Below are 25,496 nucleotides of genomic sequence, written 5' to 3'. Positions count from 1 at the left end.
AGCATGCAATATTGGGAAAATGACTATGAGCCTCAAGTTTCTTCATTTACAAAATGAAGATAATAATGCCATGCCCAAAGGGTTAGGAAGTTTAATAAGTGTGACTATAAAACACTCCACCAAGAGAAATGGGCTATTTCATTCATTGCTGTTGAGTAGAAAATAAATTTTATTGATGGGTAAAACTTGGTAATGTTACAAATGTTTGATTACTGGGCATAGTGGTGTATACCTTTGATTCCAGCACTTGGGAGGCAGAAGCAGGTGGATTACTGTGAATTCAAATCTAGCTCGCTCTACATAGCAAGTTCTAGGCCAGCCAAAACTACACAGTGAGACCCTGTCTCAAAAAGGGGGGGAAATGCGCAGTGAAAACCCTGGACACAAATGTTCTGGGAGCTTATTTGTAGCCCCAAAAGTAGAATTAGCCCAGATGTCTAACAACAGATGAATGGATAAATTAACAATGGCATAAAATAGCAGTAGGCATGCACACCTGTACTCCCATCCCTAAGAATTTCAAATGTTACCCTTGGCTGTACAGGAAGTTCAAGGCCAGAATGGGATATATGAGACTCTGTCTCAAAAATTGACTAGACTAGACTAGAACAGAATAGATTAAAGTAATGGTGGTCTATCTATACCATGGACTAAATAAAAGGAATAAACCATTAGTACACACAAAAATTCAGATGGATATCCAAGAATTATGCTGCATAAAAAAGCCAATCCTAAAATGTTACAGACTCTTTGGTTCCATCTTTGAAGTGGTAACATTTTAGAAGAGGGAAGGTTAATGGTACCAAGAGTTAGACATAGGTAGATGCTCTGGGCAGTGGTGGTACATGCTTTTAGTCCCAGCACTGGGGAGGCAGAGACAGGTGAATCTCAATGAGTTCGAGGCCAGCCTGGTACACAGAGTGAGTTCCAGGACAGTCAGGATATAGAGAAACCCTGTCTCAAACAAACAAACAAACAAACAAACAAACCAAAAAACATAGGTAGATGGGCTGGCAAGATGGTTCAGTGGATAAAGGCTCTTGCTGACAAACAATGTAAGCCTGATGATCTGAGTTTGATTCCTGGAAATCATATAAAGATAAAAAAAGAAAATGGACTCCATATTATACATACAATTTGAAAAAAAAACTGAGGGGATAGGTGTGATTTTAAAAAAAATCACAGGGGGCCAGGCATGGTGGCACATGGTGGCCTTTAATCCCAGAACTTGGGAGGCAGAGGCAGGCAGATCACTGTGAATTTGAGGCCAGCCTGGTTTACAAAGTGAGTCCAAGGTTACACAGAGAAACCCTGCCCTGAAAAGCCAAAATAAATAAAATAAATCACAGGAGCTGGGTGCAGTAGCACATGCCTTTAATCCCAGCACTCAGGAGGCAGAGCAGGCGGATCTCTGAGTTTGAGGTCAGCCTGATTTACAAAGAGAGTTCCAGGACAGCCAGGGCTATTACACAGAAAACCTGTCTCAAAAAATCAAAAGAAAATAAAATAATCACAGGGCATCATGTGGTGCTAGAAGTACAGAGCATCCATTCCTTCATCCTTCCCTTCCTTTCTGTGGGTACCGGAGACAGGACCCGGAGCCTGTGCATGCTAGGCAAGCGCCTCTACCACCAAGCTACACTCCAGCTTCTCTGCTCAGCAGTTTCCCTGTAGAGGTGGGTAAACAAATGTAACAGGAAATAAAATTGTAGAGCACTTATTCACCCAAATGTACATGGTTAGTAAAACTACAGTTATCTTGGGACTAGTGAGATATCTCAGCAAGTCAAGTCTCTTTGTCACCAAGTCTGACAACTTGAGTTCCATTACCAGGACCCACATGGTAGAAAGAAAAAAATCTATTTCCATAGGCATGCTGCATACCCCACCCCAATACACACACACACACACACACACACACACACACACACACACACATACACACACTGCAACTGAAAATGACAGAAATCTTTACAAAATTAATAGACTGCATCAAGATCAATATTCTAGATTTTTTTTATTAGTTTTACAAAGTAATACAGTTCAGGGGCCTCTTGGGTTTTTGTATGTATATATGTACATATGTGGGTACATGTGTAATCACACATGTAGGTAAATCCTAGAGGTTGATGAGTCTTATCACTCTTCACCTAATTTTTTGACACAGTATTTCTCACTGAACCAAAGAATCACCAATTGGTCAGCATGGCTGCTCAGCAGCTCCGAGGACACATCTGTTTCTACCCTAGCCCTAGTGCTGGGATTACAAGTGTGTTTGTGGGGATGTGGACTCAGGCCTTTGTGTTTATGTGGCAGGCACATTTACTGAATGAGCCATTTCCCCAGCCTTTGTTTTTCTGAGACAGGGTCCACTATGTAGCTATGACTAGCTGTGATTAAAAACATGTAGCACCACACCCAGCCTGCTCTGTTTTTTGTAATGGCAGGGTTTCACTTTACCCACTGCTGATCTGGAACTCATTCTGTAGGGCAAACTGGTCTCAAATTTAGGCAATTCTCTTATTTCATCCTCTTGTGTGTTGGGATTCAGCCATGAACCACTACACCCAGATCTTGGTATTATTTATTCAGTTTATTATTTAGCGAAATATTATTTAGTGAATATTATTCAGTGAAATAATCAGAAAATGTTTTCACCCTAAAAAAATCTATTAAAAAATCTATAAAAACAAGATATGGTAAAACACACCTCTAACTTCAGCACTTGGGAGGTAAAAAGACAAGAGGATCGCGAGTTCAATGCCATCTTTAAGCACATAACAGGTTTGAAATAGCCAGGTGCACAGCAGAGCTTATCTCAACAAAGGAACTTGGGAGGCAGAGGCAGACAGATCTCCAAGTTCAATGTGAGCCTGGTATATAGAGAAAGCTCCAGAACAGGACAGCCAGGGCTACAGAGAAATCTTGTCTTGAAAAAACAACAAATAATACCAAACCAAATAAAACCAACCAACCAACCAAAACAAAGAAAGGAAGGAAAGAATTCACAAGCTACCTACTACAATAAAGAATGTCTTCATAGTGGCTTGCTCTTGCATCGCCATTGTAGAATTCAAAATAGGAAGATTAAGGCCAGGCATGGTAGTGCATGCCTTTAATTTCAGCACTTGGGAAGCAGCGGCAGGAAGAGCTCTGTGAGCTTTAGGCCATCCAGAATAGCAAGCTCTAGAGCAAGGACTCATACAGAGAACCTGCCTCAAGACAGACACAAAAAGAGTAGGAAAAAAATCTCATTAGAAAGAAGATTAATAATGAGTATTATTCTCATTAGAGTCCATCAGTAAAATATTCATAACTATGGAGAGTAGATATTTTTATCTGTTGGCCCAGTAATTTTACTATTAAAAGTGCATAGGATGGGGGCTGACAAGATGGCTCAGTGGTTAAGAGCGTTTGTTCTTGTTGAATATCTGGGTTTGGTTCCTAGCACCCACGCTAGGAGGCTGACTCTGCTCGTAACACCAGGTCCAGGGTATCCAGTGCCCTCTTCCGACCACTGAAGGCAAGGGCACTCATGTGCACATACCTACAGGTAGACACAGATACACACACACAATTATAAAATAAAAAGGAGACTGGAGAGATTGCTTGTGGTTCAGAGAAATGGTTGCTTTTCTAGAGGACTTGGGTTGATTTCATAGAACCCACGTACTGTAATTCCAGTTCCAGGGGATCCATGCCTGCTTCTGGCCTCTGTGACTGGCATCAAGCACCCAAGTGTCCTGTAGACACACATTCAGGCAAAACACCTGTACACATAAAATAATAAAATAAATTAAAAATAAATAAATGAACAGGACTGAAGATAGCTTGGTGGTTTGCTTGCTGTTCTTCTAGACAATCTAAGTTTAGCTGCCAGCACCCACATTGGGAAGCTCCAACTACCTGTAATTCCAGCTCTAAAAGAGCCAAAATGCTCTCTTCTGACTCTAGGGCATCTCTCTCTCTCTTTCTCTCCCCCCAACACACACACACACACACACACACACACACACACACACACACACACACACACACACTTTCTCTCTCTCTCTCTCTCTCTCTCTCTCTCTCTCTCTCTCTCTCTCTCTCCGCCCCCCCTCCCTCTCTCTCACATACACACAAATAAAAATAAATATTCAAAAAACATAAACATGTATAAGGTGGGTAGGTGAGATGAATCAGTGATTTAAAGGCACCTGCCTCAAAAGCCTAGTAACCTGAGTTCAGCTCCCAGAACCCACATGGTGAAAGGAGAACTAATTCCCCCAAAATATGCATTCAGTGGCACCTGCATGCACAGATACACAGAGATAAATCATCCCAATGTTCAGGAGGCAGAGGCAGGAGAATTACAAATTCAAGGTCATCTTGACCTATAGTGAGTTTGAAACCAACCTGGGATGCTTGAGTCTCTATGTGAAAAAAGAGGAGGGAGGCACTGCAAGATGACTCAGCCGGCAAAGGTGCTTTTTGCCAAGTGCAAGGACCTTAGTTCAGTCCCTGAAATCTACATGGTGGGGGAAGGGAGCCGAGTCCCACCAGTTGTCCTCTTAGCTCCACATGTACCCAAGTGTGCACATGTCCCCACCCTCTAAAAAAGTTCAAGGTCACCTTCAGCTCAATGAGACCCTGTCTCAAAAAAAAAAAAAAAAAAAAAAAAAAAAAAAAAAAAGAAAAGAAAAGAAAAGAAAAAAAAGATGAAAATGAAAAGTTACAGAGCCGGGCGTGGTGGCGCACACCTTTAATCCCAGAACTCTGGAGGCAGAGGCAGGCGGATCGCTGTGAGTTCGAGGCCAGCCTGGTCTACAAAGTGAGTCCAGGACAGCTAAGTCTACACAGAGAGACCCTGTCTTGAAAAAGCAAAAAAGAAAAAGCCAAAACAAAAACAAAAACAAAAACTTATTTTGGTAGTAAGTACTCCTAACCACAAAGCCATTTCTTCAGTTTTTTTTTTTAATTAATTAAACCCAGGTATGGTGGTGCAAGACTTTCATCCCACTCTGGAGGCAGAAGCAGGCAGATCTCGATGAGTTTGAGGCCAGTCTGGTCTTCAGAGTAAGTTCCAGAACAGCCAGGGCTACACAGAGAGACCCTGTCTTGAAAAACTAAAACCAAACCACCGCCCCCAAAGATTCCAAAACCAAAAATCCAAAGAACAAAACAAAAACAAAAACAAAACCAGAAGTCCCAGGTTTGTTTCCGAGCACCCACATGGCAGCTCACAACCAAATAACTTGAATTCTAGGGGATCCAAAACTTTCTTCTGGCCTCTGTGGGCATCAGGCATGCAAGAAAACACTCATACACATAAAACAAATAAATCTTTAAAACAAATAGGAAATGAGCCCTGTATTTCAATGTCTAGGTAACACAATACTGTGTAGACCTAAAAATATGTACAAAATACACACAGTACAATGCCTGGTGCACAGCAGGACAATGTAGGTAAATTAAGTATATGTGACAACCTGCAATGCCTTATAAGTGTTGGGCGTGATACTTCAATGGCTGTGCTCTCAGATCTATCCTGGATGACGTTATACTTGCAAGAAGACAGTGACTTCCACGTGCTCTCCATCAGCGGCTCTTCTTTTGGCTAGAGAGGCACAATTGGGGAACTGATTTCTTAGGTTGTCTGAAAAGAGATTGTGGCTACTTCTTCTTCCAGGGAACTGCTATCTTTCCTTCACATCATAAAGAACCCATGGACAATCTCCCAAGCTTGTACACACAGATACAACATGAAAATAGTCTTCAGGGAATCGTGGAATCTTTGAAGCAATGTCAGTTTTTCTGGTTCCAAAAACAACAGAATTTGGGACTGGAGATATGGCTCAGTGGTTAGGAGCACTTCCGACTCTTGCAGAGGACCTGGGTTAAGTCCTAGCACTCACATGGCACCTTATAACCATCTATCTATAACTTCAGCTCCAGGAAATCTGATCACAGCTTCTGATCTCTGTGGGCCCCAGGGACAGACATGGTATACAGGCAGACATGTAACTGAAATATCCATACACATAAAAATAAAAACAAACAAAAACCCAACAGTATACTTCTGTATCAAATGCTCTTGAGGACCAGGCTCAAGACATAGTCTTTGATGAAATTCTCACAACCTTGAAGAATATTAGTTTATTTGTATTTATTTTTTCATTTGCCTTAAAACAATGGAATTGAGATAGATTTTAATGTAGATTTTTAAGCATTAGAATCAAAACAAAGGCACTTGGATGAAAAAGTAAGACATGCCGAAGAATGCAGGCTTCTAAAGGATTGTTGTTTTATTTGCATTTTGGACTGGGAAAGTATGGCTCACAGCAGCTTCCAAAGGGTATCAGGTAAGCAGTGGAACTGGCAGCAGAGCCCAGGACTGCCTCTGAAACTTGTCATCTAACCCCCATGAAAAGTCTCAAGTACTACACTGTGTGGAAATTGTGCTGGGGCTATGTGGAGGAGTTCTGTGGGAAACCATGTTTACCCAATGTTCCTTGGGTAAGCACAAGACTTAAACTCAGCACAGGCAGAAGGACAGTTATCTGAAGAGAAACATTTCATTCCATGAGTGACTTTTTCATATGTGTAACTAAACCCTTTCTGCTAAAATCCAATCCCTTTTCCTCTCTTCCTAAGGCCTTAGGAGATGGCAGCAGGGAAAGGGGTGTTTTCTCTCTCTAGCTCTACCAAGATCATGACTAGGCTGCTTCTCTCTCTTCAGTCACTTGCATCTACCCAAGTTATCAAACCAAGAGGAACGAAGGAGAAAATGACCAGAAAGGAGAACCCCAACCAATCAACAAGGCCAGCTGGGAATACCTGGAATCTCTTGGACGGTTTTCCCAACAGGCTCAGCAGCAGGCCTCATGTCTGACATGAGCTCTGCTGTGGTGGTCTGGCCAGTGTCTCCCGAGCTAGTACTTCCTGTCTCCACATGGCATCTACAGTTGCCTCACTCAGTCAAGAAGAAAGGGCTATGGACTCTGCCACCCTAGTCCTCTTCCACTCCAATATTATCTTGCTGGATTTGCTCAAGTCTAGACAATCCAATGAGGAACTACAGAGATGGCCAAGGAAGAAGATAATTTTGGCAGGAAGATGTCACGATCCCAAGGCTAGCACAAGAGGAGCTCTTCTGGGATCTCAAGGCCAAATCAAAAGCTCTTCTTTTCTCCTCATAGGACAACTGGGTCTATGGCCATACACTGACCTCATATGATCTCAGAAACTAAATAGGGTCAGGCCTAGTTAGTACTTGGATTGTAGAACAACTGAGGCCTGAGGTTGGACACAGAGTAGAACATGTCTCACTCCTCCTTCTATTCTCCATATATTACTGCACTCTGGGCGCAAAGCATGGCCACCCCTCACCTTAGCTTCCTGTGACCCATCTACTCTACGGACAGGATAGAGTTAATGGCATGATATGGGTAAGCTATAAATTTCCCATCAGTGTGGAGAGAACAGGATTGTTGGCAGGGAGGGGGCTGGGCTGGGGGGGATCTGGGAAAAAGCCAGGAGGTTGTCTCTAGGTAACAATAAACACTGCAAGCAAGGAGCAGCTGTTACACTTACTCTCTCTGCATCACAATGCTGAAATAACACTAATAAACCAGTGCGCCCAATGCACAGGCATACATACTCTTAGGGCCAAAGCCTAGTTGCATCTTTAGGGCTACCCTCCGCTCCAGAGCAGGGTCCTTGCTGCCACAGACATAGCAGTCCGGTCCTGGGTTTGCTTACAGGGAAGGATGAAGTTGATAACGGTAAGTGCTTCCCAATCCAAAGGCATCCGTTTGTGGAGACAGGTTGGGTAGCAGAGGCTAGGAATACAATTCAGATTTTCGATGTTCGGTGGTAGAAACAATTCAAATACAGGTAACTCTCAGCTGGGATAAAAGGAAGAGAGAGGGAAGGAGGGAGAGACAGAGAATGAGACAGGGTGGTGGTGTAGTGAGAGATAATTACCATATCTGGCCAGATTGGAGGTAATCAGGTGGCCAAGAATTGAGCTGGCCAGTAGAGGTGAAAGAAAAGCAGAGAAAGGAAGGACTCTGAGAAGGAAGAGGATCAAGAATGGGCAATATGGTATCTCTTCCTGGGGCTAAGGTCCCAATACCTGCCTATAACCTCACTGTATATCTAGGCTCCCCTCATATCCAAGGGCAGATGATGTGTTGGTTTAGTTCAGGACTAAGCTTTCAGACAGGGTCCCAGAGGTCCTTATACTACCAGGAAGGAGGAAGAGGAAAACTGATCCTATCTTCCTGAATGAAGAACAGTTAATCTGTCTTTCTCCGACTAAAGCCATCTTTGGATCACCAGGAATGAATAGGAAGACGACCCTCACTCTGGCTAGAAAGCAAAGCTTCCAGCAACAAAAGAAAGAGAAAGCGACAAATAAGAACTCATGATCTATCACCAAACACCCACACAACTCTCTCTCTTTGAGGAGACCACCACTCTGGGTATTTATTATCATGCGCCTGAATACTAGTATCCAAAGTCACTATCATTTCTCTTTGCCAGTTCCAGTCGCCGACTGAGAAAGGAAGGAGGGAGATACATATTGCTCACCTGACCTCTGAGAGAGAACACCGCCACTTATGAACATCTGTGGCTGCAGCCATTTCCCACTTTGTACCAATACCCTGTTCAACAGTTTAGTGTCCCTAGCTGTACCTCTTTGGTCCCAGGGGCCTGATTCAGGGAGAAGGGCACTGAGCACAATCCTTCCTGGTTCTGGTCTTGTAGTAGTATTGTCTTGTTTTCGTTTTTCTTATTAAATTTGTATTGGTGGTGGAGAGGTGGCTTAGTGGTCAAGAGCACCTGCTGCTCTTGCAGAGACTCAGCTTCAATTTTCAACACCCACATGGCAGCTCACAATCATCTGTAACTCCAGTTTCAGGAGATTTGTTGCTTTCTGGTCTCCATAGTACAGTAAGCATAGACATACATCCAGGCAACACACACACACACACACACACACACACACACACTATATATATATATATATATATATATATTATATTATTCAAGAAAGACATTTCTGACACTAGACATGGCAGTACATCCTTGCACTCCCAGCACTTCAGAAGCTGAGGCAAGAGGCTTGCGCTGTGGAGGCCAGTTCGGGTTACAGAATGAGGGTCTGTCTCAACACCAAGCAACAATCCCCTTACTCCCCACCCCACCAAAAAACCCTTTTGTGTTAACTGGGTACAGAGTTTTAGGCATGTAACTCAGGGATAATAGTAATAACTGTTTACCAGAAAAACCTCTTTTGGAAGGTGCTTACGACTCCTGGGCCACCCTGCCACACATCAATGCCTAATATTCTGTGTTGTCCATGAAGATGGCAAGGCAATGTGTCAATCTTTCCTCACGAGAAGCCTCACTGGGAAAGCTCAGCCTCTCCTGCACACTTCTTTCACACCTCTCCCTTTCTTTTCATAGCTGGGATATCTCCTAATCTAGATGAGAGATTTTTCATCTACAGAGCTCAGAGTGGGCAGGACTAGGGCAAAAGAAAACTCTAACAGACTTGATCCCCCTTCCCCTCTGTTGTTTTCATGAACCACCCCCATTGCTGTGAGTCACCAGAACCTCAAGCTCTGCTGAGCAGTCTTCTTCCTCCCCCTCTTGCAGACAGGCAGATATGTACCCAGTGAGCCCCAGTGCCCACCAATTTCCCACCACAGGGCTACACCAGTCTACTTCCTTCCTAGGCATCTGAACACAGACACAGAGATGAGTGAACAAAAGAGTATGAAATCCTAGCAAGTGTTCTGTGCTGGGGGCAGAAAGCAAGCTGCCTACATAGAGACACAAGATCACCAGCCAGGCGAGCTAGCACACTTGGGCATATATCCATCAGCATGTAAAAGGATGAAGATGGTGGGGTTGCAGGAGCGGTAAGAATACTGTTTCAAAAGCAGACATCTCTTCATTGCATCTCTGGCCTGTTTTCTTCTTTTGGGGCCAGTTTTTGGGCTTTCAAGTTATTAGTATATAGTATTAGAGAATACCCAGAATGTAGAGTAAATGCTTCCCTATGCCTTCAATACACTGGAGTAGAGACGAACCAATTACCAAGAGAAAAAAAGTGCATATAGAAAGTAGCTACCTTCCCTCCTTTGCTGTGTGCTCTGTGGTCCGTAATGGAGACGGCAGCTCTGTGAACAGCAGCCTCCTATCCCCTAACAATATTCACTATGACCGTCCTGAACTATACTAGGCAGCTAGCCAGCCTCTCAGGTGTAACTATAGGTCTCAGTTCTAAAATGTCAACACTCTTATCTTCTTTTCTTCCTCATCTTCCTGACAGGAAAGCTTCCTGATACCAACAGTCCCAAGGCCCCTGGAAGCAGGAAGGGACCTAGAAGGATTTTTTTTCCAGACTGTCCTAGGGGGGATAGGAGGGCCTTTTACCCCGTCTGTGAGTAACAGACCATGACAGCCCCTGACAGTCTAAGGCAGATCAGGATAAGGCTGGAAGCTGTAAAGGCAGATCCTACTTTTCTCAAGGACCTGAAGGTAAAAACCGGTTGACAAGATAGAAGACCGTGGAAGGAGAAGAAGGTGGAGGGACGTAAGGATGAGAACTGGAGCGCGTGTCAGCTCTGGTGGTGCTGCCTTCTAACCCTGCATCCTGTCCTGCTGCCACCCAGCGCAGCCTCATGAAGCACAGGTCAAAGAATGCTCAAGATTTTGAGAAAAGAGGAGAATGCTGAGAAATGCCACCTTTGGCAACCTGGTAGGAAATCCCTCCATTACAGTCATCTGTCCTCTTCCTCCTGGCCCTAGCATATGAGCAATGAAGAAAGAAAGGGAATGGAGCTATAGGTGGCTGGCAATATGCCCACTCTCCAAGATAAGCCGTCCCTGCAAGAGCCAGAAGGGAGCCTAGGCTCTAAGACCAGGCTACTACATGAATTTGGGGACACTTTTAGCTTATTGTGCAGAACCCTGCACTGTCTCCAGTGTAGTCATGGGTCAGGAAGCATGAACTACCGTTGATATTTTGGAACACTATTTCCAATTGCTTACATTATATCATGGAAACTTGTAATAAGATTTTCATGCAAAACTTTCGCCTTGATAGGCCCAGTAGAGCATACCTGTAACCCAGCACGCCTTTAATCCCAGAATTCAGGAGGCAGAGGCAGTCCGATCTCTGTGACTTTGAGGCCAACCTGGTCTTCAAAGCGAGTCCAGAACAGCCAAGGCTGAACAGAAAAATTCTTACTTGGGACATTTGCCTCTTGGTTAAATAGCTGAGGTAGCTAGGGCATTTCCTTCCTTTAGACCTTAAAAAACATGACAAGCTTCTAAGGAGAGGGGCTGGAGGAAAAGAACTGATAGTGACCTCTGGAACAGGCTGCACAAAGGGGACATTCCCTATCACGTCACTTATAAGCTGCACCTGCTAGGCTTTCCTAAACTGCTTCCAACACTCAGGAGACAGTGACATGAAACTTCAGGCAGCTGAGTCCTGTTTATGCTTTTGATTATACTTTCTCTCCTCACATACCTACCTTTCTTGCCCCATGTTCCCAGAACTTTTCAAATCCAGAACATCAAGTATCTCCAGGGCTGGATTCAATTGGTTTCTCCGCTCTGGGTCTTGGTTTCCACATCTGTATAATGAAGGGGTGAGGCAATATGAGCTCCAAGTTCCCTTCTCTACAACGTTAAGGTTCTAAGATTCAGATCCAAAGTCACCAGATCTCATTTGCATGCCATTTTGCATGTAAGGGCACTTATTTCCCATAGAAATGGCCCCCAACACTGCCCTTTTCAAATCCCCCTTACCACAGTCCCAGGACCATGGTTCCTACCTCTTCTCCTCTCTCTTCAGGGACTTCAAAGTTCTACTTTACTTCTCTTTCATAACCTTTTTTTCTTTCTTCCTTTCTTTTTTCAAGACAGGGTTTCTCTGTGTAGCCTTGGCTGTCCTGGACTCACTTTGTAGACCAGGCTGGCCTCGAACTCACAGTGATCCATCTGCCTCTGCCTCCCCAAGTGCTGGGATTACAGGCATGCGCCACCGCACCAGGCTTCATTTTCATAATCTTATACTCTCTGAGATCAACCCATGTGGACAAAATTGCAGGAGCAAGAAAACAGCATTACCTACTCTTGTGGCTGCAAATTTAGGCTGCAGACCTGAGTCAATCAGCACAATTCCATCTCTTTTGGAGGTCCTGGCAGTTGGGGGGAAATCCTGGCACCTTTCCCCAGTGCCTCCCCTCCTCCTCCAACTCGCTATTCTCCATGCCAGAACGCAAAGTGGCCAGTGATTGATGGGCCTGGGTTCCTGGTAACCGCACCCAGTGGCCCAATCCTCCTCCCTTACCCAATCCCTCCCCTGTCCCTATTCAGAGATCAGATTGTCTCATGTTGGTCCCTGAGGTCCCATTAATTAAAAATACATCCAATTAAATGGCAGGTGAAAACGTGCTATTGGCGCTCTACACCCCCCTGCCCCAGCTTGGTCTTTCCACCCCACCCCCCTTTTAAGGCTCAGCTGTGCTTTGAGCTGAGGGGAAAAAAAAAGATGTGGGGAGAGGGAGAGAGCAGAGGAAGACATACAGTAGGAGTATGACATGGGGGGGGGGGTGTACTTGAACTTCTGCCAGGGTAGCATGTGCCAATCTGGGAGGGTGGCATCATGCCCTGGTGTCTAATTTCTAGAGGTGTGAGTAGGTTAAGTCAGCTGGGTACCCACCTCCATTTCTCTTAAAGAAACAGAGGGCAGCCAGAGGGTGTGGATAGCTGTACTGCCCTGCTTCTGAACTTGGTAAGTATGGAACAACAGTGTAAATGGTAGCGGGATCTTTGGAGTAAGATGTCCAGGGGTCTGAGTCATCTTGGTAAACCTACCTTTGCTAGTCCTCAAACTAGGAAGATAAAGTGCAACTGGCTGGGACCCAGGTGGCGAGGCATGGTGACATTCGGAGCTTGGCTATGTCCACCCATGCCTACAAGAAAGCTGAGAGAGGAAGGACAGAGCCATAATTTGGGTGGGATTAAATACACACAGACGGATTTTCACATGGAGACCATGTCCCTGAGCACCTAAGGGTCCTTCTCTCAGCAAAAGGCAACAGCAGTAGCATCATGTCACCATGGCCTGGCTGTCTAGGAGGCTGTGCACAGTGCATCTCCTTCACAATCATCGAGTGATTCCATTTTCTTCCATTCTTATGGAGTCTCAGCATTTTGCCAGGTATGGCATCCGCCTCCAATCCAAGTTCCTCCTCTGACCCCAAGTGATACAAGTCTAATGGACACTGAGCACTGTTAGAAAGGAGCTAGCAAAGGAGTGACTAAGGGTGGCACTCAGAATCAGGAAGGAGCGAGGGTGCCAACTCAGGGTTTCGGCCTGGCTGCCTTGGCAGCCTCAGCACCTCCTCACTTCACTTTAACGCTAATTGGAGATTTTAATCTGCACTGCTGCTCTGCTCGGGGTGCTGGGGGGAGCACCAGCTGTGCAGTAATTCCAGCAGCACCGACTGTTTAATCAAGCTGTCCTCCTGGGGAGGGGCCTTCAGGCATGGGGGAAGGAGGAAAAGGAGAAAGACCCTGTCATCTCCCTGAGCCTGTTCATTCTGACTGAGGGTAAACTGTGGGGTGCTCAGTCCCATAGGGCCCTAAGGCATGTAACATGACCAGCAGAGCCATGACATGGCATAGGGCAGACACGAGGCTCACAGCCAAAGCGGTCCAGTCCCCCATCATGCTGTTTCCTGACACATTCTTTGGCTAGAGCTCTCTGGAGCTCTGGGTGTGCTTTGCCCAGTAGGACACAAAGATCTATTAGACTTGAATTCTGTAGGTTTTGTCGGGGGGGGGGGGGGGGGGTGTTGGAGGGGAGATGAGGTAACCTACTTTCTCAGTCTCCAGTTTCTCAATACTTTCTCATCAACAAAGACACTTTTCTTTGAATGCATAGAGGAAATGTTTTCCCTTCTGAAATCCACCTAGCCCCACCCTCCTGGACTGGAACACAACATTTTGGAGGCTAGGGGATAGTGGGCTGGACAGCTGGAACCAGGCATACCTTGAAGAGAGAGCACGTGCGGCTTCCAAGTTCAGCTGGGCGCCCTTTCAATCAGCAGGCCTGGAGGCCAAGTGCTTAGGCCTTAGGCCATTTTAAAGGAATAACAAGTGGTATCAGTAATTTTTCTGGCTTCTGGGCCAGGTTTTCTGGCTCTCTGGGTATGTTTCTGAGCCTATCCCTGGAAAGAGTGCCCTGTCTAACCATTCCTAAGGGGCTTGGGTTTTAATTGGCCAGCAGTGCCCTCATGTGGTAGAAATCAGGACTGCAGTTGCTCCACTGGCCAGGTAGCCTTGGCTGACAAGTAGCAGTTGTAAATGTTGGAGCTCTCTATGCCATCAAGGAACTTCATGCATATGTACTACCTGACCACTTCCTGGGACATTTCCTGCTTCCTAACATCTGATTTATCTTTCTTACTGACTCTGTCACACACGCTCCCAGAGAAGTAGCACCTGGCTCAGACAGTCATGCATCTAGGCCTTCTGCTGTCTGTGCTGCATAAGTGAGAGAGGCAACGCCAAGACAGGGGCCAGAGAGCTGAAAGGATAAAGTGCTGTCACTGCTAGCATCCAGGAGGCAGGAAGATGCTCTAACCCCCTGACAACTCTCCATAGTCTTCAGGATAAAGCTGACACGGTACTTAAGAGAATAACATCTAGTGGTTGATTCCACCCTAAAGCCATACCTTTTCCCCTCCCTGGGGTATGTGGGAGTTAGGGGCAGAGGTAAGACGCTGGTCCCAATGAACAGACACTAAGCTGGGTGGTGGCGCAGGCAGAGGCAGGCAGATCTCTAGGAGTTCAAGGCCAGCGCGATCTACAGAGCAAGTTCCAGGATAGCCAGGGCTACACAGAAACCGTGTGTGTGTGTGTGTGTGTGTGTGTGTGTGTGTGTATGTGTGTGTGTAGAACAGACACTAGATAAACAATCTCAAAAGATCCAGTATTTTCCTATTTAGGTCTTGAGATTTTCAGCTTTCAAGAGAGGCTATTTGTCACTGGGTCACTCTTTACCAGTACCAAGCCTATCTGTTTACTGGTCCCTTCTTATATCTGCTAAATGAGAGAAATGGTTCTGAACTACAGAAAAGGACACCTGATGGACATTAGAAGGGCATCTCTCAAGACTAGGACTTGGAATATTGAGACGGAGCTGAGTCACAAATGCCCTCCCTTTTTGGAGACACTCAACACCACAAATACTCCTTGAGAAGCTAGATGGAGAGCCTGTAGTCCTTCCCAGCTCACCTGAGGGCAGGGAGGGAGGGAGACAAACACAAGAGATAGACCTCATCACTTGTAAGGTGGGGGAACCAGCATACCCGCTAGCAAAAGAAGGCGGTGGAGGTGCCAGCTCTGGGTACTGAAGAGAGAGGAAGCAGGCTGCAGGCCTCTGCTTCTGGTGTCTCATGCACTGTTTGGATAGGTAGAATCTTCCATTGAATCTAGAAAGAAGGCAGTTAGAGGTCAGAGGCAATGAGAAGAGATGGTATTGTTCTATCTTAAACTTAAGAAATAGAAAACAGCTGGGCGTGGTGGCACACGCCTTTAATCCCAGCACTCGGGAGGCAGAGGCAGGCAGATCACTGTGAGTTCGAGGCCAGCCTGGTCTACAAAGTGAGTCCAGGACAGTCAAGGCAACACAGAGAGACCCTGTCTCGAAAAACCAAAAAAAAAAAAAAAAGAAATAGAAAACAAAAAAAATTAAACACAGCTTTGGGGAGGGGGTGATTTGTGTATGAAGGGGTCTGGGCAAGTGAGATATTCATTCTAAAGGTGGCTGAAAGTAACTGAATAATAATGTCAATACTCCATCGTAGAGGAAAATCCATTAACACAGGAAGTGCTTGCTACTGCTACAGAGGGGCTCACCCATTCTAGCTGGAAGACAGTTTGTTAATTAGAAGGCAGGATTCCAGAATGCAGCCTAATATAAAGCTCAGGAAACTCTGTTGGAGATTCTGGAAAAGGATAAAAAACTTTCCTGGCCATGAGTAGGGTGCTACTTCATGTACAATCAAGGCCAGTAGCTTCTGACTGGCTTTAAGTTCCTACCTGCCTTCAAGTATTGTGGATGAGACTGACAGGCTCTGGACGCAAGGTAACTGATGGATGTCCTCACGTTCTTCAGGGGCCATGCCTGCTGCTGCCATCTGTAAAGAAAAGAGGCTACATCAGACCCAAGGCAAGGGACCAAACAGCATAGGTTTGCTTTGGTCATGCATAGGAGATTACAGTGTTGACAGGCACCAGTGACAGTGTGATAACTGCTGTTTCTCCAAGTCTCTTAAACCTGAATTTCCCAAGTATCAAATGAATCTTAAGAATTCTTCCAGGGAAGAGTTGACTGTTCCAGATTTCCACCTCCAAGGAACTAGCTTCCAGACTGGTAAGTGTGAAACTATGGCTCTGACATGTAGACATATGTCAGGAAGTTCAATAGAATAGAAGCTGTGGAACACGGGAATACTATACAGGGTAATGTGTGTTAGTGTTTACACAAGGTTAAGGCAAGATTCTAATCTGGAGGAGGCATCCTAATTTTAGGCCAGATCATCAGCTTCGAACTGAGGTTCTCTTGTCCATCAAAGCTTTTTTTAAAAATTATTATTTATATATTATATTTATTTATTGTATATACAATGTTCTGCCCACATGTGTGCCTGCCCAGCAGAAGGAGGCACCAGATATCATTATAGATGGTTATGAACCACCATGTGATGGCTGGGAATTGAACTCAGGACCTTCAGAAGAGCAGTCAGTGCTTTTAACCTCTGAGTCATCTCTCCAGCTCCTCCTACCCCTATCAAAGCTTCCTTAAGAGAAGTTCTGAGGCAGAAAATGGCCCTAATTATGAAGCAGAAAGGTTCTCAGGAGAGCAGACTTGTTACAATTTGGCCAAGTAGGTCTATCATACATTTCCTAGGTAAGAACAAAGTCTTTGCATAGAGATCAACTGCACATTCCTGTATTCTGTCAACTATAGTGCAATGGACTAGCTGTAAAATGAATCATAATGGGATCTGCCCCTTTGTTATGCATTTGGCAGATCCCCTAACACAGACCATAACAATCTCCAAGTTGCCTAGTGTTTCCCTCCTTCTTTCAGCATCTTTTTTTTTAATGTCCAGAGAAAGAGCAGCAGACCTAGCTCCAGGAAGAGAGGACTCACAGTACCTGTCCCATAGGCCAGCCACCTGGTGAGGTTATTTTGTGTTCTGACCACCGTGAAACACTTTCTGATGCATAGTCCAAGAACACCAAATACTGCTCCCTCCTCCCCACAGACAAGAGAAGGGCAGAAGGTCCTCCACCAATTTCCTTGAATCTGGGAGCAACCTGCTCCATGTGATGCACGCCTATGCCTCCCAGCACTCGGGAGGCAGAGGCAGGCAGATCTCTGTGAACTGGAGGCCAGCTTGGTCTACAAAGCAAGCCCAGGACAGCCAGGGCTACAAAGAGAAACCCTATCTCAAAACAACAAAGTGTTCTGTTTTGATTCTTTCCAACATAGCTTTATTGTAATGCCAAAGAGCCTAAGCTGGGATTTAGTATGAATGGCTAAAGATCCTTTAAAAACTTGGGGTAACTGTAAGGGCATTAGGGTCTTTGGCTGTGGCTACCTTCCCAACAAATCAGAGTCCTTATCTACAAAAAAATTATAAAATGTGTTATTTTTTAGAAAAATCACATTCATCTCTTTTATGTGTATGTGAGGGGTGTCCGTGCCATAGTGTGTTTGTGGAGGAATTGGTTGCAGGAGTTGGTTCTCTCCTTCCATCCTGTGTGTCCTAGGGATGGATCTCAGTTTGCTTGGCTTGGCAGCAGGCACCTTTACGAGCTATCTTACTGGTCCTGATGAGTTTAACTTCTTTAAGACAGGGTCTCACTATGTAGCTCTGCCTGTCCTCAAGATCTGCTTGTCTCCACTCGCTGATCCCTGGGGTTAAAGGCGTATGTCACCATACCTGGTCACTAAGATTATTCTTGAAGGTAGAAATATGGTTTTATACTAATAACTTTGAATCTACTTTCCTCCTCAAATTCTGTCTCTCACCCTTTAGGGTCTCAGGGTTTTTTCCTTCTTAAAGTAACTTGGAGTTATCAGGAACTGATAATCTAAAAGTTGACTCATGTAGGTTAATATTTTGCTTCTGGGAGCTAGTCCTAGAAGGCTCAATAGTCTTGTGTGACTGTGGATGAGACACTTTCCTTCTTGAAAGCCTCGCCACCTTGCTCTATCGAGAGGCTGGATTACATGACCTCTTTTCTAGCTCTGGCAATTTATGATTCTGTAAAATCGAGACCCAAATGTTCCTTCCTCCCTGTGATATTTGGGCTTGTCATCCTTCTCTATGCACTGTAGAAATTAGTACCCCTGTAGGATATGTCTTTTTAGTACATTTTAACTAAAGGGGCAAATGAATCCTAAGAGTTTTCCCTTTAAGTACCAAGCCCTTTCTCCTTAGAGGAAAAGTTAAGGGATCTAATTCTGATCTTGATAAAGCAAACAGGAGAAGACCTCTCCTCAACCTCAGCTTGCCAGACTGAACACACACTTGACTTTGCCCTGGGGGAGCCTCATAGAAGTTGTGGCTGTTAGTCCAACACAGCTATGTGTAGATGGAAAGAAAGGTCCTGTAAATACACCCACAGAAAAGACATAAACATCAAAACCCACACACTCCTGTCTTCTCCTACCTTGGGCCTGTATATGCCTGCAAGAAGCCTTAGTAAGAGGGACATAGCATACCAGACTTCCTTCTCCCCAAAGACAGAAAGGAAGAGACAGTGAGACAAGAGCTACTTGGCTTCCTATAAATTGTTCTGTCCTTCCTCACAGCTGCAATCAGAAGCTAAGGGCTCCCGCAGGCCTTGTTCTGATCTGCTGCAGGCAATGGAGGGTTTTTGAAACGGAGAGGACTTGGCTGAGGCCCCGATTCAGCTGCCATTGGGGCTGGCTAATGGGCTCTTTCGGGAAGACCCCCGCCTGCTGTACTAAAGAGTCCCCCGCCGACCCCCTCCCTAGTCCCAACCCAATTAATAAATGGGGGCTCCCACTTTATGGCTCTGGGAGCAGGAACCAGAGATACAAATGACCCCCAGGGAGGGACAGAAAAAGGCCTTCCAAGAATCAAGCCAGAGAATTGTGGCACAATTGCCACAGGCTAGTCATTTCCCATTTTCAAAGCATTAAAGGGGAAGAAACTGACAAAAACAGAACAAAACAAAACAAACCCAAACAAAAACCAGCCAACAAGCAAAAAACACCTCTATTTTCTTTTCCAAATGCAGGATGAGCTAGCATTCTTGATGTCTTTGCTACACCCAAGAGACAGACTTTCTTACTTGCTTCTCCAAACTGGAAAAGGCCTGGGCTCAGTGCATATGGACACAATGCATGCTCCAGTCCTCTGTTGGCAAGGCCTGTTCCTACCATCTGTAATACTGGACAAAGGTACATTGCACATGGCTAATAAGCACCTGCTTCTTAAAAACAAAGCAGCCACCTCTTACCTAACTTTCTCCATCAGCTCAACTGTGTCCTGGGAGCCTCATCTGGAAACCTTTCACTCTACCCCCCATTCATACTCATGCTGTCAGCAGGCCTAACTCCTGTGGACCCCCCCCCCCCCCGCCCCTTTTCTTTGGATTGGCCTAGTCTCAGTCTAGTGCGAGTCCTTATTGCCTCAAGTCTGAGCAAGAACCGTACCCTAAAGAACTGTTTCCTGGGCCCAGTAAAGTTACAAAAGGCATTAAGCCCACCCCGCTTTGCTCCCTATTGCTACTTAACAAACCAATTTCAAATCCTACTTCAGGCCACTAAGATTGGTTCTCCAATTGCATTTCCTAATACATCTGTCCTGTTCTACTCTAGTCAGCCAATTCACAGCCCTCTACAGAACACACATATGCCCTCCTCTCCCCATGTTTCCTATTTTAGGTCCTTGATGCTAGCTAGTGAGCAGCTCTTCTTATGTGGGGCACAGACCCGCAGTCTTCTCTCTCCCTAAAGTTACAAGGAAAGAGGTAGCAAGACAGGAGCTACTTGGGTTCCTAAAAATGACTTGGGGCTATGCGCTTACTTCCAAAGAGTCACTAATTAACTCAGTCTTTATTTCTTTGCTTTGGCTTCCTGCTGGGGTTACACTTACTTCATAACCTGCACATCCATGTACAGACTTATAAAATACAGATTCTTAAGTCAGTACATGCTCATAGCTCCCAAGCTCTCAAGGCAAAATTGAGGCTATTCTGGACTACAGTAAGACTTTGTCTCAAATGGAAAAGCACAACAAAAATATCAGTTCCCCACACCTCAGCCAAGACTCACCTCTCTTACTAGGCCCAGAAGCTTCCTAAAGCTAGGACCCTCTCTCAATGTTCCTGCTGGTCATGTCCTGTATTTACAATGTGACTAATGATATCCCTGCTCCTCAATGAAGGTTCTCATGGTATAACTCTTTGGATACAATATCTCATCGGGTCAACTTTTGGGCTGCCACCTGTTCCAAAGGACATGGAATCTTTCCAAAATAACAAATTTAGCCTAAGTGGTGGTGATAGACACCTTTAATCCCAGCACTTCAGAGACGGAGGCAAGTGGACTGCTGTGAGTTTGAAGGCAGCCTGGTCTACAATGAGTCCCAGGGCAGCCAGGGCTGTTACACAGAGAAACCCTGTGTTGAAAAACCAAGTAACAATAATTTAAAAATTACAAAGTCAGTTTCATGATTTCAAAGAGTTAAAAACACAAAAACCAAACAAAACAAAAACAAACAAACAAACAAACAAACAAAAAAACAAGGGGCTGGAGAGATGGCTCGGTGGTTAAGAACACTAGCTACTCTTCCAGAGAACCTGGGTTTAATTTCCAGTACCCACAAGATGGCTCACAACTGCCTGTAACTCCAGTCCCAGGGATCAGATGCCTTCTTCTGGCCATACAGTAGGCAATGAGCACCAGGAAACACACATGGTGCAGACATACATGCAGGCAAAATACTCATACACACATTAGAAATAATTACCTTCTTGACCCATAATATTTAAACAATTTAAGGACACCTTAAGGATGAAAACTAATTTTATTACTTTTTTTTTTTTTAAAGCAGGATGTCTTGGTGTAGTGGCAGATACCTTTAATCCCAGCACCTAGGAGGCAGAGGCAGGCAGATCTCCTTGTGAGATCCTGGTCTACATGGTATTTTAGGACAGCTAGAGCTACATAATGACATTCTGTCTCAAAAAAACAAAAGTAAACAGAACAAGACCTCATCTATCTCAGACTGGCCTTGAACTTGCTATGGAGCCTAGTATGTCTTTAAACTCCTGACCCTCCTGCCTATCTTCCTATTCCCTACTACAGCTAAAATTAATCCTGTATTCCCAGATAACAACCTGAATTTTCAGGATGAAAATCAATTCCAATAAAGAGTAACCTTGCTCCCTACAGACCGCTCTGATCATCATTTTAGAATAGTGAAGTTATGCTCCTTTCAAATGTCCAGTGGTCATCTCATCAGCCTAACCGCATTCTAAAATGCTGAATCTTCACTTCTTCCACAGCAGCTTTGTGGTTGAGAGGAGAAAGTAATCTACCATTCCCCTTATCTCTTAGATATGGCTCAGGATCTTTAAAGAGATTTCCCTTTCATTTCTTCCAGCATTTGGTTTCAAGGTACCCAAAAATTAAAATATTAAAGCAGTCGTGGGTAAGGGTGCACACCTTTAATCCCAGCACTTGAGATACAGAGTTCAAGGCCAACCTGGCCAACATTGTGGGTTCCAGGCCAGCTAGGACTACATAGTGAATCCTGCTTCTTAAAAAAAAAAAAAAAAAAAAAACGAAAACAGCCGCTGGGTGCAGTGGCGCACGCCTTTAATCCCAGCACTAGGGAAGCAGAGGCAGGCGGATCACTGTGAGTTCAAGGTCAGCCAGGGCTATTCCAGAGAGAAACCCTGTCTCAAGGAAAAAAATCCAAAAGAAGCGAACCAAACCAAACCATACAACCCCAAAACAAAAGCAAAAACACCCCAGCCACCTCTCCCCTAACTTTCATTATCAGCTCAACTCTGGGACAGGAGCTACTTGGAGTCCTAAAAACTACTTGGAGCTACGTGCTGTGTCCTGCCATCTTGACTTTCAAAGAGTCACTTTAATTAACTCAGCCTTTTCTATTTTTTTGTTCTGGCTTCCTGCTGGGATTATACTTACTTGTGTCAGTGTAAAGCACTTAGCACAGTGCCTAACACATAGTAGGTATCTTAATATGAGTTGCCTTTTTCTCACCTTTCTTCCAGCACCATAGATTTCTATGCATTTCTGGGTCTGTTTTCACTTGTCAAAGATGGCAGTGAAATGATCAGGCTATGTTCTTTCGTAGCTCATTCACTCTGAGTCTATTAATTCATATATTCTGCTCTTCTATACACTGCTCATCTAAACCAAGAACAGTTTGAAGGCTGACCTAAAATATACAAAACTATTTGCAATTTAAAAACGTGTGCCAGGTGTAGTGGCACATGCCTTCAATCCCAGCACTTGGGAGGCAGGGACAAATGAAGCTCTTTGAGTTCCAGGCTAGTCTGATCTACAGCCAGGACTACAGAGTCTCAAAATAAAAAGCTTGGAAAATACAAACTCACTCCTGAACCATACAGACGGCATCACATACTATGTAATACTTTCATTTACGGGGTGGGCATGGTGGCATGTGCCTTTAATCCCTGCACTCCAGAGGGAGATGGACTGTTGAGTTTGAGGCTAGACTGGTGTGAGTTTCAGGGCAGCCAGAGTTACATGATAAGACTGTCTCAAAAATCACAACAAAAAAAAAATATGCGCTTATTTTCTTTAGACTCCCTGGTCAATAGCTTAACAGTCTTTCAGTAGTCTAGGGGGTTCTAGGTCTACCAACTCTTTACTAACAGAACTGCCTCAATGGTCACTCTAAAATAGTGGAGCTCTAAACAAACATCCCTTAACTTTTACTAGGCCAGCCACAGTTTCCCCTTCTCACAAACCACTGCCAGATAGCTGTCGTCCTCCCTGCCCTATCTCAACCATCTCTTTATACTGTTCTTTGAACTTTGGACAAAATCTATAGGACTTTGAGTCCTAAAAGAAGTTGCAAATATTGGTCTGAAGCAAAAGCTACAAGTTCCTGAATTAAATTTAGGGCCATTAGGTTCCTAAGTATCTGTTAAGTCTTTGAATTTAGCTTGTTCATCGATAACCAAACTTGCATTAGCCTGGTGCAGTGTTGTGTAACGGTGATCCCTCATCAGGTGACCTCGAAGTTCTGAAATAGCCCCTTCTGTAGAGAAAAGAGCCTCCATGATGCAGGCTTTGTTCATTAGCACTGACTGCTACACTGTATCCTCTAAAAACACTACTTCAGCCAGTCAGCGATGGCCCAGACCTTTAACCCCAGCACTTGGGAGATGGAAACAGGTGGATTTCTGAGTTTGAGGCCAGCCTGGTCTACAAAATGAATTTCAGGACAGCCAAGGCTACAACCCTGTCTCCAAAAAACCAAAACAAAAAACCCAAAATTAAACAAAAGCCCACCAAAACCCCTAACTTCAGGCTCTCTCCAGGATAGTTTAGTTTGAATGCATTGCTTTCCTTTATTCTTGGGGACAGTTTAGTTTGGATGCATCATATTCCTTTACTCTTGCGGGACAGTTTAGCTAGACTACATTGTATTCCTTTACAACTATCAACTAGAATTTACAGCCACCTTAGATCAAGACACCAAAAAATTGACTTATGAGGGCTGGAGAGATGGCTCACAGGTAAAGAGCACATGTTACTCTTCCACAAGACTTGAGTTCAGTTCCCAGTACACATATCCTGTAGTCCACAATTACTTAGTAATTCCAGCTCCAGGGGATCAGATACCCACCTATTTCTGGCATTCTTGGGCACCTGCACACAATATGGTGTGTATGCACACAGAAAACTAATAAATATTTTTTAATCCATTTATTTCCAGGTCCTAAGAACATATCTAAAAGAACTTTATGCCTATACCCTTACTTCAAAGAAGTAAGCTGGATTGAGGACTGAGTAATCGGAAACCTTCACCAACAATTGTCTAAGATTATGAGAGAGCAACTCCACATCTGTTTTTCTCAGTAGTAGATCACTAATTTTTGAAATAGGAGAGCAACCTAGTGGCCAAAACAGTTTGGCACCCTAGTGATAATCAGCAGAGCATCAAAGACAGCCTGTATCTTTCTACTCCACACCATATAGCCTTTTGCTCATCAATCTTTATTCCCTATATACATAACTTAGAAATGTCACTAGCAAAAGTAACGCCCTTAAGACAAGGAGAAGGTAGAGGTGAAGGTTAAAAGAGTGGAAGCAGGAATATATAACTCAGACATTCCTTTCATACCTTAGCAATAACAAAGTATAGTTATTTTTGTTCTTTACCTCCCACTCCAGAAGTTAAAGATCTAGATACTCACTTTCTGAATTGCCTGTAAAATTTTTGAAAACTATCAAACAGTAGTAACTCTAAACACTCAGCAGAGTTAAGTCATCAGTAACTATGGTAGACTGAAACCATCCTAGCATGATCCTGAGTGGGACAGGAAAGAAAAAGGTGGGCGGAAGAAGCAAGAAAATGAAAGGAAAGTAGGTAGAAAGGGGAGTGACAGCCCAGTGAGGAGGGCAGGATAGATAGCACCAATGATTGCCACAGGTGTCTTTCAACCTGAGATGAAGGAACCTTCCACTTAAATATCCTGAGGTTGTAGAAAAACTTTGGAGGTGTTCCTGCATATGAGAAAACCTAGACAATAAAAAAATCAACTAGTGTCCAAGAATGCTCACTGCACTTCTCAGGCCAACTAAAAAGCCTCTCGCTTGAAATGGTATTGTTTTCACCAAGGAACTTCTCATTCTCACTCTACCTAGCCTTTTAGAGTTACTTAACTGTGAAAAGAAAACTAGCTCACTAACTTTAAAAAATTCAACGGGGGTGGGGGTGGGGGTGGGGCGGCGGCAATCTTTAATCATAGAAACTCCAGTTTACCACAAAAAACATTGGTAACTCACTATAAGCATTAGCCTTTTAAATTTAAGAGTGTGTATCTGAGAAAAGAATGCTGAAGAAATGTGGGTAGTGAAAAGGCTTTCTATAGGGAAATGGCTTTGTGTACGAAGAAAAAAGTTCAGGCTTAATCTTTAGACTCAGAATTACTGCAGATACTGTTACAAAGTGGACACACCACTGATAGCTTGAAATTCACACCTAGTCACAAACATGCAATGCATAATGACCTAAAACCAACTCACTGTCTCTGAAGAGACCTGTAACAACACTCCTGGAACCGGAGTGATCTTGAGCTCCCCATTCTCCTTCAGGATAAAGGGGTGTGACTCTGCCCAGGTCAGCAAGCCCAAGCAGCAGCTT

The 25,496-nt window shown here is 44.4% G+C and overlaps 1 protein-coding gene across 11 annotated transcripts in view; it reads right to left on the bottom strand.

The window, feature by feature from the left end:
• Nucleotides 1-2,580: 2,580 nt before the first annotated feature.
• Nucleotides 2,581-25,496, bottom strand: part of CDK12 (cyclin dependent kinase 12) — an 82,289-nt gene continuing 59,373 nt past the window's right edge. The window contains exons 15-22 of one of the 11 annotated variants that reach the window (XR_014773317.1): nt 16,124-16,217; nt 15,387-15,509; nt 12,886-12,994; nt 11,538-11,639; nt 7,643-7,889; nt 5,472-5,599; nt 3,674-3,770; nt 2,581-3,547 (exon numbers count right to left, since the gene is read on the bottom strand). Coding sequence is in view for 1 of the 11 variants with exons in the window: in XM_084751094.1 (XP_084607220.1) it covers nt 16,192-16,217 (26 nt within the window). In the remaining 10 variants the exon portion in view is untranslated. Of the gene's footprint in view, nt 3,548-3,609; nt 3,771-5,471; nt 5,600-7,642; nt 7,890-11,537; nt 11,640-12,885; nt 12,995-15,386; nt 15,510-16,080; nt 16,218-25,496 lie in introns of those variants that run through there. The other 10 variants (XR_014773318.1, XR_014773320.1, XR_014773319.1 and 7 more) reach the window with 10 other exon arrangements.

This window comes from Acomys minous (genome assembly GCF_964271855.1).
Source record: "Acomys minous genome assembly, chromosome: 12".
NCBI classification, from domain to species: domain Eukaryota; kingdom Metazoa; phylum Chordata; class Mammalia; order Rodentia; family Muridae; genus Acomys; species Acomys minous.
Note: the sequence above shows the minus strand (reverse complement) of the source record. Positions and strands in the feature narration are given on the sequence as shown.